Genomic DNA, 17,598 nt, shown 5'->3' on the forward strand with positions numbered 1-17,598 from the left:
CAAAGTAGCTATTGCTAAAACTTACACTAAAAATATTCACTCAGTTAAGTGGGGCAACTTCATGGAGGACTGGGACTTTTAAGCCAACAGCTACTGCAGCATTGCTAATTCAGATACAAGGTGATGGCCCTTTGAATGCAGCAGCTTTTAATATGTGCAGCAGGTTTATTAAAGTCATTTAGGGTACATGACAGTCAATTCCTATTTATTCTGGATATTTGTGCATTTCAGATTATGTGCCTTTAGAAGTCAGATTAATTAATTATAAAAGCAGGGCATATGGCATATTTTGAATGGTCTGAACATTTTTAGGAAGCCTTTCAAAAAGGAAATTGAGGAGCTTACTTAAAATATATTTATAATCACAGGCGATGCTTCCCACAGATTGGATTTATGCATAATACTTGAAGTGGTTACAATTTATCTGGTCATTCATAAATCAGAATACATACTATAAAGTTTTCTGAACCAAGAATTGTATTCAAGTATTGTTTATTATCAAACAAAAGAGTTTCAACATATTCACACAGGCTTTCAGTGAGAGGACGCAGTTACAGACAGAGGCTCCAGAACAGAACCCTTCTAGGTAAGGCAAGGAAAGGAACCTCGCTCTTATTAACCAAGTACTCCTTTGCAACTTACATTTTTCAATACTAAAGTCACAACTACTGTTATTTCAACTTAAAGGGACACTCCCATAGCTTATACCCAAATTTTGGTGCCATTAAAAAAAAAAAAAAGTGTTACTGAACCTAAGTTAAGATTTTTTAAAAAGTGGGTCCCTAAAGTCAGTCTCTTAAATCTATAGGAGAGCTTCTAAAATTTAGGCTATTTAGTTAGGTGCCTAAGTATAAATTAAAATAATGTTCATTTTCATTCTTATTGTATTTATTTTGAAGAGTAAAAGTTGTACAAAACCATTAAAACCGGGAGGCAAACTCAAGGGTAGGTGTACTGCCTGAAACAAAAAGTAGGCAATTTTTAAAAAATGCTGAAGGTAGTTTAGATTTCAAGTTAATCATTAAACTCCAGACGTATGATGAGGACTACACCCACTGCAGGACTAGGGCCTGACTATTTCAATCTGAACAGTTTATTTGGATTTGAACATTCCCTTGCAGTGTTTACAACCCAAACAAAATCCATTAAAAAATGAAACTGACTACTGTACTTTCACTGTCCAAACTGAGTGAAATGCAAAAAATAAATAGAAGTTTCTTTTCAATTTTTCTATTAAGAATGAGTCATAACATTTAAGGGTATTATCGTGCCCTTTTAAAACTGTTTCCCTATTTTTTGTTACAGCAGTAACCTTATAGCTACAAGCCTAGCTGTAAATAAAGTCTTACTTTACAGTTGAGTGTTGTGGTTTTGATATTTAAGCAAACATTTTATACTGTGCTAACAAGTTTATAAATTCACCACCCTGAAGGCTCAACAACAGTCAATATGTTTGTATAACACCTAATGCAATGAGTTAGGCACTACCACAATATAAACGTTAAATAATTTGTGCAGACCAGGTAATCAGATAGACACTGATCTTTAAATGCCACCAGATCAAGGGAAGGCTGACTAAGTCTTTCAAATGAATAGAAATAAAAAGTGTCGATGTTGTTGCTATGGCTAACTGATTACTGACATATTATTTGCTTACTTTCCTAGATGATATTTATAATTTCTATAAAATTACTGCATACACCCCTAGTCAGTGAATAAAGCTCCCACAAAGACAAGGAAGCTGAGAAATTGTTCCTTTTAATAAAAAAATATGCATTCTATTCTGAGAAAATACTAGTTAAGCTACCAAAATCAAAACAATAATAAATTACAGTGACAGAGGAGGATCCTCATAAGCGCAGGGCCTTGTCCAGGCTTAGAGTATATTCATCTTCAAGTCCCATTGCCTTCAACCCCATGGTGTGAGTTTCATATATTTTATACTGTGTTTTTCTAACATTTGTTAATTTTAACACTAACATCCTTGAAAGAGAACAAACCTTAATTTCACCCTAATGAATTTTGTGGAGGAAGTTTCTGAAGAAGGTGGGGGGTACCATCTGACCTTGAGGAATGAGGCAAATTACTGAGTAATTCTGTTAATGGACATTACATGTTATAGTAATCAGATTCTATTTCTTATCTGTAATAAAGTGTTTAATATGCACTATGTTTGAGAAAGGAGTTTAAAAAATAAAAATTTATTCCTTAAAAGTTGTAGTGTTTTACCAAAAATTGGTAAGAAATTCCATGTAGCCTTATTACTTACTGAACATTTAAGGAGAGTTCTTTTTAGAAACAAACCTACATCTTGAGATCAAAATAAATGTCAGACACGAAGGGCTTGCACTCACTGGAATTAGGTGTTGTACCGGAGCCAAAACCAGGCTGTTGGCTTGCTTGCTGTCCAAACACAGGAGGCTGACTACTGCTTGACACAGACCCGAAGGCTGGAGGTGCAGGCTGAGAGCCAGCTGAAAATAATGAAGTTGATGATAATGATCCAAAGGTTGGAGCATTTGGCTGGCTGGCACCTTGACTTTGACCAAATGTTGGTGTCTGGCTGGCACCAAATGCTGGACCAGCAGCAGGTGCTGAAGACCCAGAGCCAAACACAAATGAAGAGGAAGAACCTAGAAAAGCAAGGAAGCAGAACAGAAACTTAAGTATTGCATATAACTGACATACAGTAATAACTGAACACACAGGGAACACATCTGCCAAGTGTCACTATTTCAATGACTTTTCATTTTGTCTAAAGACATTTCAGGCAGCAATTACACAACAGAGAAAAAGAGCATGGTCTACTGCACTATAACTTAGAATGAAGGGAAACAGATTTGTTTAATTGCACATACAATTTTGGATTTCTGCATTAGAAATAATAGTAAATTAATATGTCATTTTTGTCTCAGATTCAGTGCGATTTATTCAAAGTGACAAGCTGGTCTGCTGGCAAAAAAGCCACAATTCAGAGTTAGGATATTATTTGTTCTTAAAAAATGTGGAATTCTTCATATGGCAATTCCAGGTCCAAACTCTGAACTGCTGCTTCTGGCACAAAGAGTTCCTGAACTTAAGTTCTCGGGTTATGAGGGTTGGAGACAACCAAATTTAAATTCTGCTTCGTAATAGAAAGAATAACAAAATAAATTTTACTTAAATCACTGGGTGGTTTGAGCCTGTATCTCTGAGTTTAAGTTAAACTCATGCCAAATTAGATGACACATTTTAGGATTTGAGACTCTGATCTTTAATTTGTTTGAATCAGTGGGAGATAAACAGGATCACTGTTCTTAACCCATTAACCTGGAAGAAACAAAACTGATCTTAAATGAACCAGTCATAGTAGCAGCAGCAAATGCATGAGTGTTGTGCTTAAACACTGCACTAATGAAGGTGGCTGCATTAAGGTAAAGAAGTCAAGAATTCTGTGCTTAAAAATACTAATGACATTTGAGGATTTTCACATGTGGAAGGTAGAGTGGGAAGGTAAATAAATGCCCATTTTCACTGAGAAACCCGAGTGCTGTCAAGTTGATCTGAGCTGCAGAGAAGGCAAATTGAGAACCAAGGGCTCAGCAACGTAACTATGACAGCAACAATATTGTGGCAACAAATGGACCCAGACCATTTAGTGAGGACTTTAACTTTTCCAAGAGGTGTTTTTTTAAAAATTGGGAAGTTAGGCTGGATTTTCAAAAACTGGTTCTGATACAGCAATATTCCATAACTTCAATCAAATTTCTCTACAGTTTCCATATTGGAAGCAGAACTCTAGTTATATGAACTGGAAACCAAATACAGAGGTTATGTGGTGTATAAAACAATGCCTGTGACACTTTACTCTTAAACTATTTCCAATACTTATGCCTTTTTCCAATAGGAATGCCTTATGACTTTTCCTAAACATTTCTGTGACAAAGTCCTTGAGATTTATTGATGAAAAGTACTAAGAGCTTGGCATTTTTTTTCATAACAAGGTAGCCCCACTAACCCCCCACTGACTGTTTGACTCCTTTGTTGTACAAAGACTACTGAATAGCCCTGTACACAGCCCATGTATTCTCCACAGTAAAATGCTGATGGAAATAAAATTGTGTTGGTCCTTCATCTACCCACAACGGTGAAATTACCAGCACTAAACTGTATACATACCTGTAGAACTTGATGTGGTGGTGGCCCCAAAGTTGAAACCAGGGGTTGCAGTATTGTTACTGCTTGTTCCTGAACCAAAGAGAAATGACCCAACAGCTGCACCTGTGCTGGAGGATGTGGTTGCTGGTTTGTTTTCTTGAGAGAACCCAAATGACTGAGTGGCACTGGATTCGGAGGCATTGCCAAATGCAGAACTGCTCACACTGTTGCTGGCCTGTCCAAACAAAAAGGCAGTGGCAACTGGTGGAGGATTTGAGGCAGAGGAGGAGCTGCCAAACACACTACTGCTGTTAGCTGAAGTGCATGGTATGGCTGTGCTGGAGGAACCAGAGCTCAAGAAACCAAAGGCTGGCTTTGCTGCCCCTTGATCTGAAAAGAAGGAAAGCAATTATAAAGTACTTTAGAAATGGCAAATGAGGCTCTGAAGGCACAACATACATTTTGTTTCAAGCACTGTATGCCAACAACAACACTGGATGACACTTAGGTGAGAGAGAAGCCATGACTTATGTAAAACCAAGGTGAAATGCATAAACTGGTCTCTTTCCCAGGAAAAGCACAATCCGTGGGGGAAGGGGTTTAAGAAGACGACTACAAAGCAGAGGAAAGGCACTCCGGTCTTGGCTCTACTTGTGGCTGGCAAGAATAGGGGTGTTCACTAAGGAAATATGAACTAGCATTACATATGTACAAGTACTTTGGGGTTTTTGTTTTGTTTTTGTGCCACCAGTAGTGGAAATGCTTGGTAGTAAATTATTCCAAGAGATACCAGAACAAATAGTTTCATGGCTATGCTAAATGGATCCTACTTCGGGGGGTGAAAGGACAGACTGATTTAGAGATTTTTCTTCTCCACCCCACTGTGAATCTAAGGACCTGATCCTGCTTTCCTAAGTCAGGCAAAACTCAACAACTAAAGTGAGTACTTACCCTGTGTAAAGGCTGCAAGTCAGACCCTAGTTATACTTTCACAAAAATTCAAGGGTGCCCTGTTTATCCCTAATGGGGGTTAAAATTTGCTAATTAACCCCTGTGCTATCTGGAAAATAATTTAAAATTGGTAAAAGTGCATATATAAATATGCATATTTAAGTACCTTCAAGATTTCCTACAAAAGCAAATAAGACTAACCATCCTCAGTCCGATTTCTTCATCAACCATTTTGTTTTAAGACATTAAACTAAGTTTACCCACATTTTGGAAAGCTTTAAGCTTTCTCCAAGTCTGTTGCTGTGTCCATTTCTCAGTCTTAATTGTCTGGCATCTTGTTTTCATTTCTCAGTCTCCATTTTTCTATTACTTAGGTCTCTGTTTCAACTCCCCCTTTCTTTGGGGATGGAGATGGGGCGACTTTATGCCGAAAGGGGAACTTAATTCCTCAAAGGACTGTCACAAATCTTTTCAGTTAGAACTAACAAGAGTCCTTGATGACACTGACTCTGGGATTAAAACAACACTGTAAATATTTATGTCAGGGTATTTCATCTCAGAACTCTGGGCCCTCATTCTATTATTTGTCTAGCAACATCATTATGCAGTTTTATGATTCTGAACATAACACAACACTGTGAAGAGACTAATTAAAACACTATTTTTAGTCAGAGTTACTGACAAAACTCTTTGCTAATCCTCTAGAGAAAAAATAATCGGTTTTAAAACATGACAGGTAGTTGGGCACAACTGGAACTTAACAGCCAGAAAGCCCTCTATGCAGCGACATCACTAAAAAGCTCATTTTCACCTGAAAAGGTGGAGATATTACCAATATATGGGCTAATGTGGGACAATATACTAGTACCAGATTTTATACCAGTATAACTATTTCAGTTAGGGCTGTGACTTATTTTATCTTTTTTACTGATATAGTTATACTGGTATAACTTCTCATGTGGGCACAGTTATAGCAGTATAGCTTATTCCCCATCCCACACTGCAATACGCTGCACAGGTATAAGGCACCTTTACACTGGGATAACTGCGTCCACACTGTACTGCTTTAATTATGGACGTATGGAAAGCAAGAGGTACAACTTTTGTATTTAGGCAAGGCCTAATAGAAAATGGTTCTTATGTGCAGTAAATATTTTCCCAATGTTTCAATCCATGGTGTTCAACTCCACTGAAGTCCATAGAGAAATTATAACAATCCTGTTATCCTCTAAGACCCAGAATTGTAAATTCATCTTCATGTAGTAAATAAAAGCTTTTCTGAAGACCTAACACATGAACAAATCACTCAAATATATTTCTTTTCTTGGCAGTGACTTAATTTTGTTACTTCATGGACTTGACCAGACAACTAAAGTTTAAAGCAAGAGATTCTTTTACCTGCAGTATTGGTTTGTGCCCCAAATGTAAAAGCTGGCTTTGTTTGCTCAGTTTCCTTCTCTTCTGGTTTTGTTAAATTGAAACTGAATGTGGGTTTTGCTGTGCTCTCTTCTTTTGTCTGCTCAGACTTCCCAAATGAAAAGATGGACTGCACCTTGGGCTCCTCATTGTCAACCGTCTTCCTGAACACTAATGAAGTAGCAGAGGTAACAGAGTCCTGTTTCTCCTCTGTCTTTCCCGAGACAAACTGTGAGGCAGATGCGGGCTCCATGCTGCCAAAACTGAAGCCTCCCTTTGCTGAAGGAGTTTCATCTTTTTTCTCCTCTGACTTTTTAAATAAAAAAGGAGTTGCTGCAACTTCCTTTTCTGCCACCGTTCCAAAACTGAATCCACTCACTCCTGCTTTATTCTCTGATGTAGCAATGGAGGCAGTAGAACTTGTGCCAAAACTGAAACCCCCTAGAACAGGTTCCTCCTTCTTTTCCTGCTGTCCAAGATTAGATGTCCCAAACTGAAATGCTGAAGTAGATGGATTGCTTGTACCAGAGGGAAGTCCAAAGTTAAAATTGTTATTCTTACTGTCTTTTTTACTCTCCTCTGATTTAGAGTCTGAGGAAGAGACTCCAAATTTGAAGTCCCCTGAAGTTTTAGAGAAATTAAAGCCCACAGTCATGTTGTTTGTTACAGATCCTGACTCTGATGTAATACCAAACTTCAAACCCCCTTGTTCTCCAAATTTAAAACTTTCTGTGTTTCCTAATGTCTGAGATGACTCAGAGGATGATGACTGAATACCAAATTTAAATGACGGTGCAGCAGCATCTGAGGACACAGCAGCAGTACCAAAACCTGTAGAAAGGAATAATAGACTACATTTGTAATACAGACACATGCACTTAAGTCCTGCTCTGCAAGAACAGTGCTATTCTGGTCCTGATCCTCTCCTGAGCCAATTATATGAAAAAAACTTTTACTAGAAATGCCTTTTGTTTGTAGACTGTCAGTTACTTTATCATACAGACCCTCTCAAATGAGTGGTGCTGTATCCCCAACTAGGATCAAAGAACCGAACTTACGACTCACTCTAAACCTAAACTTTTTATACACTTCAAACTAACAGATTTGGTGATATGGAATACTTTAAGAACAAGAATATATCCCCCCCCCACATACACACAAAGACAATGCTGAGCCCTAACAAGTCATTTGTGAAAGTTTATTTTCTTTTTTCTGATATACAACACACACACACACACACACACACTTTGGAAAAAATGCAGCAATTCAAACAAATCTTCCACTACAACTGATAGAAAACAACTGAAAGAGTGCAATTATTATTTCCTTCAGGAAGCAAGCATTACCTTTTAGCTCAGGTTTGGTGCCTGGTTTTGCATTCTCACAAGCTATGCACTTTGTGGCCTCTGCTTTGTTTTGTACCAAACATATTTCACAGTCCCAGCTTCCCTCAGGTTTCTTGAATTTGTCTAATCCCAGAAATCCTCCGGAAGGAGTGGAGAAAGAGGATGTGCTGCTACTAGTCACAGGCACTGAACCCCCTAGGAAACAAAGGAAAGTGTTAAAAGTCTATTTAACTAACTAACTAACTAAGATAATTTTATGAAGCTGTTAAGTTTCAGCTACACTTTCAAGATGTAATGTATAAACTGACCAAGCACAAGAAGAGGAAACAAAACCTGCAGATTATTTTAAATATAAATTGAGTATCTCTGAAGAATCTTGAAGAGCTTTACAAACTGAAAAGTAATATACAGACTATATAGAGGGATTACTTGAATGAAGCACACTAAAATGCAGCCAATGCTAGGTTTAAACAGCAACATGAAGTTCACGGGTTACAGCAACATACCTCAGCTATTTAAGATAGAAAGTGAAGGAAACTGTATCCAACTGAAACTGCAGGAGAAATTGACAGAAAGTAATTACCAGAGCTGGAATTAATGCTGGCCCAACTTGTAAAATGACATGAGGTAAGAAGTTATTTACTACGCGGACTCATCAGCAAATTCCAACCAGATCTCTTCCTCCTTCCCCTCTGCCCCTGCAAGCCTGAATAGAGGACTAAACACTCCTGCAGCAGCAGTGACTCCTCTCCTCCTCCTGCTCCTTGGTGGTTGCTAAAGCTACTCCCACCCTCTACCCCGTCAGAACTGTCAAAGGCTGGAGGAGAAGAGGAAAGGCTGGTGATAAGGCAGAAAGAAGAGTCTTGTCTAAAACCATACATCCCAGTCAGTGATAAAAGAGCTAGATCTCATGAGCTCCAGACTCCCAACGCCATGCTCAATCACCCAAACCAACTGTCTTCAACAGCAATAGAGGCTTCTTTGAAGAGACACGGAAGGCACCGTATTATCTGCAGCACTGGCGTGCTCTCATTTGTAGCTGGCTCCTTCTGCCTGCCCTGCAACCTAGACCCATCGTCATCCCCCAACAGAGTGCGTCAGTGGATGCTGCTCCCGTAGCAGGCCTTCCGACTTCCATAACAAATACTCAGATTGAAGCACAAATCCAAATCCAGCACGTATATAAAGGATCTCCTGAACACCAGTTGCATCCCAGCAAGTTTATCCTGTTGAACTGGGTCTTTGAAGCAGCCAGATTAAAGAACTGGCTGCCTACCTTCTACTCTTCTCCTCAAATTCACCCTCCTTTGACTTCAAACATGGAACATGTTCACCCTCATCCCACAGCTTATCTTTTAGAATAATCCGGTATTCTTTGCCCTCTCTCTCCCCTCTAATTCTCATCTTTGATGGACCTAGAGGCCATGCAGTTCTCTGCATCATGGGGATCTCACTGAAATCTTTCATTTCCCAAACACCTCTCAGCAACAGCCCAAAGCCGGACAAGCCACATCTAAAGGGCCAGCTCACATGAGCAAGTCCCTGAAGTAACAAGGTGTTCACTATGGTGCTTAAAGTCCACAAAAGCAACGACCTCTGGAATTTAATATATATTTGGAAGAAATTCCACTCTAACTGTGCAGAGTGGTTGGAGATCTAGGTTCTAGCTCATTTTACAGTTGTCAGGAAGGCTTTAAAAAGGTGATAGCACGTTACATATTACTAGAACAACTCATCCTTAAAGTCCAGCAGGGGGTCCTTTAAGAAGGGTTTTCCACCATTTCCCACCAACCTAGAATCCAGATTTTTACAGCTCACAGAAAAATCTACAAACTAAACCTTGGACAATAGTCAGTTTGGAGTCTTGGCTTAGTGGTCTACAGACCCACCCCCACTTCCAAACCCTTAATGTGATTCCCTTTTTCTAGCTCTCTGGCATCGTTTAGGCCAGGAGGGTGGGCGGGCTAGTCGCTCTCTCTATGGATGTCTATTCCTGCAAAAGGTGCCCCAACTTGGAGATGTTCCTAGTTTTATACCTAAAGACAGATGGCCTTATTTCAGTGCATCTCCCTTCATTCTGCTCCCGCCCAGCTTTACTGAAAGTAGCCACGTAGCAGTCAGGTGCATAAAATTATAAATAAAACTCAAAACATATATTAATATTAATTTTAGACACAAATATACTACACACAAAAATCAGATGCAGTCAGGGTCAAAACATATTTATAAAGAGCTCAAAGCTTTTGCAAGGAAGAGTGGTTCTCTTCAATTGTCATAAAAATGAAAGTGTGTGTATGTAGCTTCTCAGACCCAGAGGCCAAAAGGAGCCAACATGATTATTTAGTCTTACCTGCACATTATAGGCCACAGAATCTCACCCACTCACTCCCGTAATAGGCCCTGGCTGTGTTACTGAAGTCCTCAAATCATGATTTAAAGACTTCAAGTTACGGAGAATCCACCATTTACACTAGTTCAGACCAGCAAGTGACCAGTGCCCCACACTGCAGAGGAATGTGAAAACCCCCAGGGTCTCTGCCAATCTGTCCTGGGGAAAAGTTCCTTCCTAACCCCAAATATGGCAATCAGATCCTGAGCAGGTGGGCAACATGCACCAGACACACACAGGAAAGAATTCTCTGTAGTAACTTAGAGCCCTACCTACTGTCCCATCTCTGCTACTGGAGATATTTGTTAATAGTAGTTGCGAATGGGCCATATGCCATTGTAAGAAACCTCATTGTATTATCATCTCCATAAACTCATCAAAGACAGTCTTGAAAAAAGTTGGGTTTTATATGCCCCCACTACCCCTCTTGGAAGGCTGTTAAAGAACTTCACTCCTCTGATGGTTAGAAACCTTTGTCTAATTTCAAGTCTAAACTTGATGGCCAGTTTACATCCATTTGTTCTTGTGCCAACATTGGCCCTTAAATAACTCCTTCCCTTCCCTGGTGTTTTATCCCTTTGATGTATTTATGGAGAGCAATCATCTCCCTTCAAGCTTCGTTCTGTTAGGCTAAACAAGCCACACCTCTTAAGTCTCCTCTTGTAAATTAGGTTCTCCATTCCTCTGTCATGTTAGTAGCCCTGCTCTGCTTTTGTTCAAGTCTGAATTCATCTTTTTTAAACATGAATTGCACGCAATATTCCAGATGAGGTTTCACAAGTGCCTTGTACAATGGTAATAACACTTCCCTGTCTCTCCTGGAAATACCTTGCCTGATGCATCCTAGGATTGCATCAGCCGTTTTCCCAGCTACATAGTCATCCAGTGATCAACCAATGCACCTAGGTCTTTTCCAACTGATATGTCCCCCGCTCATAGCACAAATTCTTGTTATTTCTCATTCATAACAAAATAGCTAAGTGCTTATATTAAGGAAGACTATATAGCTGAAGCTCTCCCCTGCCCTCTAGAAGTCAAGAGACATTCCACTAATGGACTGACAGTTACTTAAGCATAAAAGGAATGTGGACACACTGCCAGGATATAAACTAGAAGTCCATTCCTACCTTCATTCTCTGATGAGTACACATTGGTACATCTGTAAATGTGTTTTGGAAGACTTTTTGGAACCACAGTTCAAGACAATGTGGTTTCTTTCTCCTCTCTATAATGCAGTACTACAAAAGCCACAGGAGAATGAGTCATTTGTCTTGCAAAAGGAGTTTAACTAAGTTATCAACTTGTGCTGGAAGATGAGCTACAGATTAGGGAAGCGTAACCCTTTGAGGCAGAACTACCTCATTCCAGGCAATGAGGAGAACCAGATGCTAGCTCCAAAGCAGTGTCCCACAAGCAGAAACTTGGAAGAAATGGTAACCAGAAAACAAAATCAAATATTTAGATACAAGTCATCTCTTTAACACATCTGTCTCTTATTAATACATAAATCTTAATCCTCAATTTTAAAATCAGAATATTGAGTGTTCTATACTTTAAGCTTCAAATAAAACAGAATGTTTTTTTGTTTGTTTGTTTGTTTTTAAAAGACAAGGGCTTTTTAAAAAAATATTTAAGTAAATTTGCAAGCATGGAGAGTTAAAATACCAAAAAAAAAAAAAAAAACACCCAAACACCACGTACCTGGTCTCTCACATTGACAAGCTACACATTTACTGTCTTCTGCCTTATTTGACACAAGGCACACTGTACAGTCCCAAGAACCCTTCGGCTTTTTGAATTTGTCTCCAAACCCCAAAGTGACTGTAGTTTCAGTGCAGCTAGGAGAGGAAGTCACTGTTGTATTTTCTGTGACCACTGGCAATGTCAGTGCAGGCTTTACTCCTGTTCCAGGCTTTGGTGTCTCACAGGCCACACATTTTGTAGCTTCAGGTTTATTCTGGACTAGACATGTATCACAATCCCATGTTCCTGCTGCTGTTTTAAATTTGTCTCCGAAGCCCGGTGTTCCTGTGGCAGGAGCAGTTGATTTAACAGTGCTGCTTAGAGTCAACATTCCACTCTGTTTAGCAGGGTCTGCTGTCAGCACTTTAGCAGCTTGACAGGTGACGCATTTGTTATCTGTTGCCTTGTTTTGTAAGAGACATGTGTCACAGCGCCAATACGATGAAGCTTGTTTACAGGTCTCTCTAAAGCCCAATGAGCCTGCAGAAAAATTACTTATTGCAGGCCGTGTATAAACTTCTGTGCTTGTTGATACAGGCTGTGTGTCTGTAGGGGCGTGTGTCTTCAGAGAAGTAAAGTCTAGAAAAATATAAACACAAAATCAGGCACATTTACATTAGCTCCTTTGAGGAACTCTTTTTAGCCCTCATTCATCTCACCACACAACAGGAGATCTACACGGGGGTCCTGGGGATGGGGGAGGACTCCAGTACCATAAAAACAGAAGTGGTAAAGCTACTGTAAAAAAGCTTTACAACATCCACCCCTGTGGTTTTTTTCCATAGTTAATACTGGAGTCCTGGACCACAGTGGACTACCATTGAGTGTTTCAACACTGAGTTTGTTTCCAATTTGTCAGCAAAACTTCATCTTAGATGAATGATTTAATTAAAGTTTCTCTAGAACTGCAACACTGCATACTAGTCCAAGTTGTAAATTCTTTTAAAATGGAACCCATTATCTCACCAGGGCTTTTTAGAATATCCAGTACACTCCCTTCTTTTAAGACTTTTGCAGGCTTGAAGGCGCCATCGTACTCTTCCTTTTCTTTCCTCTTATTGCTGGTGCTATTTACAGCAGTGGTACCTTTAAAACAGAAAGTTTACTACTTTCATGGAGAAACATGCTCAAACTGAATCAAAAGGTTATTTCCTTCTACCATCCCTCCCAAAAACATAAACTTTTCAAAAGTCTTCCTACTTTCCAAGATTTGATTTTTAAAATTTTATGTTCACACAAAACAGAAACTTATGTATGTGTGTATTATTACAAGAACTATACAAGTCCAATCAACTTTTTATGTATAAATTACAAAGTTACTTTCTAATTTCAAGAAACATTTACACAGCCTCCCACTTTCAACTTAGTTGACAAGCATAATAAAATTAACGCGGACTCCTGCAAAGAGAGGTTGGATGTAGAGCTTATATTCCATTTGGAAATTTCCATTAAAAAAAACATTTAAAAAAAAAAAACCAGAGAAAATGCAGTTTCTATAAAACTGAAATTTTTCATAGAGAAAAATTGATTTTGATGAGGTTTTTTATTTCTATTTTCCCCAACAGAAAAATATTTCACTTTGGCTCAGTTCATGCCAAATAAAAATATTTCAGTTTGTTGAAATGAACCAAAACATTTGGTTTATAAAGTTAGTTCAAGATTAAACTGCATCCTCCTATTCTGCCACCTTACCCCATGAGAGTAGTTGTTTGGATTTAACATGCATCCATTCTTTCCTATGTGTTAGGCTCCCTCGCCAATCTCTCCGGTGACCGAGCCATATGATGCATCACGGGAGTCGCATGATTATTCAAGTATCATGGGAGATATAGGATGGCTAGAGAGCCCAGTCTCTAAGAGAGAATGAAGGCAGGAGGCACCCAAACAACAAATCCAATGAGACAATGCATCACCAGAAGGTGATGCAACTTAACATTGAACTGAACTGAAACAAAAGGTTTCAATTTGGGAATATCAAAGCATTTTGTTCTGATAAAAAATGCAAAAAGGTAAAAACGTTTTGCCACTTCTGAATCAATTTTTCAGAACTTTTTGTTGCACAATTTTTTTTTTTTTGATATTTTAACTTTTTGTTCCACTTGAGGCTGAAAAGAAATGTAGAAATATCAGAATTTCCTGCAGAAAAGAAATTCTGATTTTCATTTTACTGTAGTTATATGCAGTAGTATTAACATCCACTGTTGCAGTTTTCCCCAAGAAGATTTTTTTCTTCCTTGCTATCACTGAAAACAAAATATTAGGGCCTGCAATTAAAGAGTGGGAATGGGAAAGAGGAAGACTCAAAAGGAGAGAAAAGAATTGCTTTCAAGCTACCAAAATTTTATACTTAGAGAAAGATCTGCCTGTCACACTGCTATTATTATGCCTGTTTATGGACAGAAGACTTCAGTCTCTTCGACTATAAATACAACATTTGTATGACTGATCTGACACAAACTGCACTGTAAACTACTTTTTAATCCACTCACTTTTTTAAATGTCAGATCAATTTTTATTACTTTTTGTTAGTTTTTGTACTGCTAGACTGGGGCCATATGTACCAAAGTTCTGGTAAGACAATTTTTATAGCTAAATTATAAATACCACAAGATAGAATTTCTTCATTAAAATGGTGAGACAACCTGAACTGTGGTGGCACAAATATGTAATTTTAATAAATGACATTTAGAAAGAGTTCCTAACAAATCTGGGACATTACCCCAGTTTTGATGGAATAGAGCTATTAAGACAGAAGGAAAGGGAATAAGTTAACAGGACTTTCATGTGCAGTAACTACAGCACAGCCAGTGTTCTGAAATTCCTTAGTGTGTAAGATGTGGATTCAACATTATTTTAAAACAAACAATCTGAAATAGTCAATTAAAAAAAATTAGTCAAATATACTTTCAGGGCCCTTGAGTCTCCCTGCCAGTTTCTGTAGTTTAAAAATCTGATTTTCCTATCTTTAAAAAAAAAAAAAAAAAGTTCTAACATTTGCTGTGTGAAAGACACCCACTAACAGGGGAAACTGAATATTTAAAAAAAAAAAAAAGCTATCAAATGCAAAAAGTTAAAATATTTTTTTCTCTATAACCTTTCACAACAGTAATCTTAGGTGCTGCCTGTAACAATAGTATATAAAGTTTTCCAGCAGTAGTGTGGTTTAAATTTACTGTGTCCCCATAACTTATGCACAAATTAAAGCATGCTTTCCATGATAGCATTTCAGTGGCATTTTCATATAACACACTATGCCAGAAGAAACCCTGGCTATGTAAGTTAAAAACTTCCCTTGTAACACAGAAGTATTTAGGGTTGTGGTTGGGAACTATTATTGCTTTCAGAAGGAACGAGTCAAAGAAATAAAATTTCAAGATAAACCAAACACGTTAATAATCATTACTTAGGCATTGTGATTGAAACACAAAAGGATAAAATAACAGCCTATAGGAGGAAAGGTGGAAGATTGAGAGTGAGGGCTGGGAGTGGGAGGGTTGTTCTAGAAACTCCTCCTGGTGACACACTAGTTCCAATATCTGGTGGAAAATGATCCCCATCTGAGAGCATGCAGATGGTGGGGGTAAGACAGTTCAGCTAGGATATGCCCACCAGCCAGATTTAGTGCTAGAAAAAATAAAACAACATTTCAGGTCTGAAATGCTGGATTTTTAGTTACCTGGGCTAATCAGAAGTGGCACTGGAGTATCACTGGATCCAGAAGCTTGTGTTGATTTCACAACAGGAACACTAAATGTAAACCCAATCTGAAGAAGGCGAAGGAAAAAAAAAATCTTTTCAATGCCAAAAGGAAGAAATCTTCATTCAGTCTAACACACAAATACAAATTCAGACTTCAATTCTCTAGCATACAATTTATTTGGCGTCCAACTGAATATCGAAACTTATGTTCCTTTTTCCATTACTTGCCACGAACGCCACTTTTCTGTTTTGAAATGTTTTGCTAAGCCCACTGCAAAAGCTTCAAGGACGGGCAGAGTTTCTACATACATTACTTACAGATAGTGGAGGTAGCACTTCTGCCTCAGTAGATTTTACAATTGGAGATGAAAATCTGAACACAGGACTGCTAGCATTACTTGCTGGTTGCACCTAAATTTTCAAAAATAAAACAATTAAGACTATCTAAAAAGAAAATATGTTGAAAGAAAAACCAGTAACTATTTAAGGCTATAAAAATATCAGGAGTTCTGCACTGAACTTGGGAAAGCTAGTTTTGACATTTATAATTCCCAGACAAGAACTATGATGAAATGCAATTAAGGTTCAGAGTACATATCAGTAGTTTATGGTAAAATATATCAGAGTCATGTTTTAATTATTCCAAAACCATATGGTATAAACTCAGAAAATTCAGAGCTGAGGTTACACTGAAAATATATTCAAATATGTTAAGGTACAAAAATGCAGCCAAGACACCTAAACAACCTTAAATTTAACTCAACATTTACAAGGTCCTCCATAAATAAATGAGTATCTGATTCTTTTTTAAAAAGCTGTACACAAATATTAAAACGTCTCTAGACATTTTTAATGTTTATTTTTATTGCAGTTATATACACTAATTATTGTGATGACATTTCTTTCCTACTGATGCTTCCAATGCCATTTATGGTACTTCTAAATTGTTGAATAAATCTTGGCATACTGAAACGATAACAGGCTTTCCAGAGCACTTCTAGAAGCCATACATCTGTATTATCCAATAATTAATCCATTAACTTTGTGAAACTACATCAAAATCTTTCTGCAATCTTATTACACATCAGAATATAATGGCCCTCATTTACTCAGCTGTACATAAGCTAACGCTACTTAGTCGACCCCCTAATACCACTAAGAACGTATCTGATATGCAACATGGGGAACGAACGAACAAGACAAACCAATTCTAATCCTGTAAAGTTTTAAGTACATACAATGTAAAAAATTACCTTGTTAATCACTGGTTGTGTATTAGTGATTGGTGATGACGACACATTAGTACTGGCAAGGGAGCCAAAGCTGAAGTTAGGCAGTGATATAGTATTAATTGGTAAGGGTATTTTGGGTAGTACTGGTGCCTCCGCCTCCTAAAATTGTACATTTATTTAGTTATTTTTCTATTCTACATTAGAAACTACATTTCCCCCTCTAATATCTATACAAAATTAAAAGCAGCAAAGCCAAATTTAAAATAAAATGACAAAAATATATCCAACCCCCCCCGCCAGTCTACTAGAACATTTTTAACCTTTGGCAGGCACTTTCCATGGGTATGCCATGATCATCATGTGTACAGTAGGTAGAACAGGGAAGACTGTCTCAAAGTTGCTAATTCAACCATTGCCCATAGGATATGCCATAAAAATAACATAGAAAGAAAGAGTCTGAGTTGTTCCTCTCCATTTAAAACTTGTTTTTGTTGTTAACATCATCAACTTTAATAACCAAAATTCTAGAGAAAGGATAGTTTTGCTAGTTGATCCTCCATACTCTTAATTAAGAGGTGGGATTTCAATATATGCTGAGATTTGCAAGAAATCCTTTAGCAAAGCTAAGGAAGACCAGTCTTGAAGTTTCTGATATTTCTAAGGTAAAAAAAACAGAGAAAGCAAG

General features: G+C 38.0%; 1 protein-coding gene across 4 annotated transcripts in view; it reads right to left on the reverse strand.

Moving 5' to 3' along the window:
- The window catches only part of NUP153 (nucleoporin 153), a 64,306-nt gene that overhangs the window by 2,030 nt on the left and 44,678 nt on the right, over positions 1–17,598 (reverse strand). For 3 of the 4 annotated variants that reach the window (XM_038391426.2, XM_038391435.2, XM_038391427.2), the window contains 9 exons: positions 16,935–17,072; positions 16,000–16,092; positions 15,659–15,746; positions 12,949–13,068; positions 11,941–12,561; positions 7,851–8,045; positions 6,487–7,335; positions 4,159–4,527; positions 2,355–2,633 (listed from right to left, as the gene is read on the reverse strand). In XM_038391426.2, coding sequence (XP_038247354.1) covers positions 2,355–2,633; positions 4,159–4,527; positions 6,487–7,335; positions 7,851–8,045; positions 11,941–12,561; positions 12,949–13,068; positions 15,659–15,746; positions 16,000–16,092; positions 16,935–17,072 — 2,752 coding nt within the window. The remainder of the gene's footprint in view (positions 1–2,354; positions 2,634–4,158; positions 4,528–6,486; positions 7,336–7,850; positions 8,046–11,940; positions 12,562–12,948; positions 13,069–15,658; positions 15,747–15,999; positions 16,093–16,934; positions 17,073–17,598) is intronic. The other variant, XM_038391432.2, reaches the window with a different exon arrangement.

Source organism: Dermochelys coriacea, chromosome 2, assembly GCF_009764565.3.
Source record: "Dermochelys coriacea isolate rDerCor1 chromosome 2, rDerCor1.pri.v4, whole genome shotgun sequence".
Taxonomy (NCBI): Eukaryota; Metazoa; Chordata; order Testudines; family Dermochelyidae; genus Dermochelys; species Dermochelys coriacea.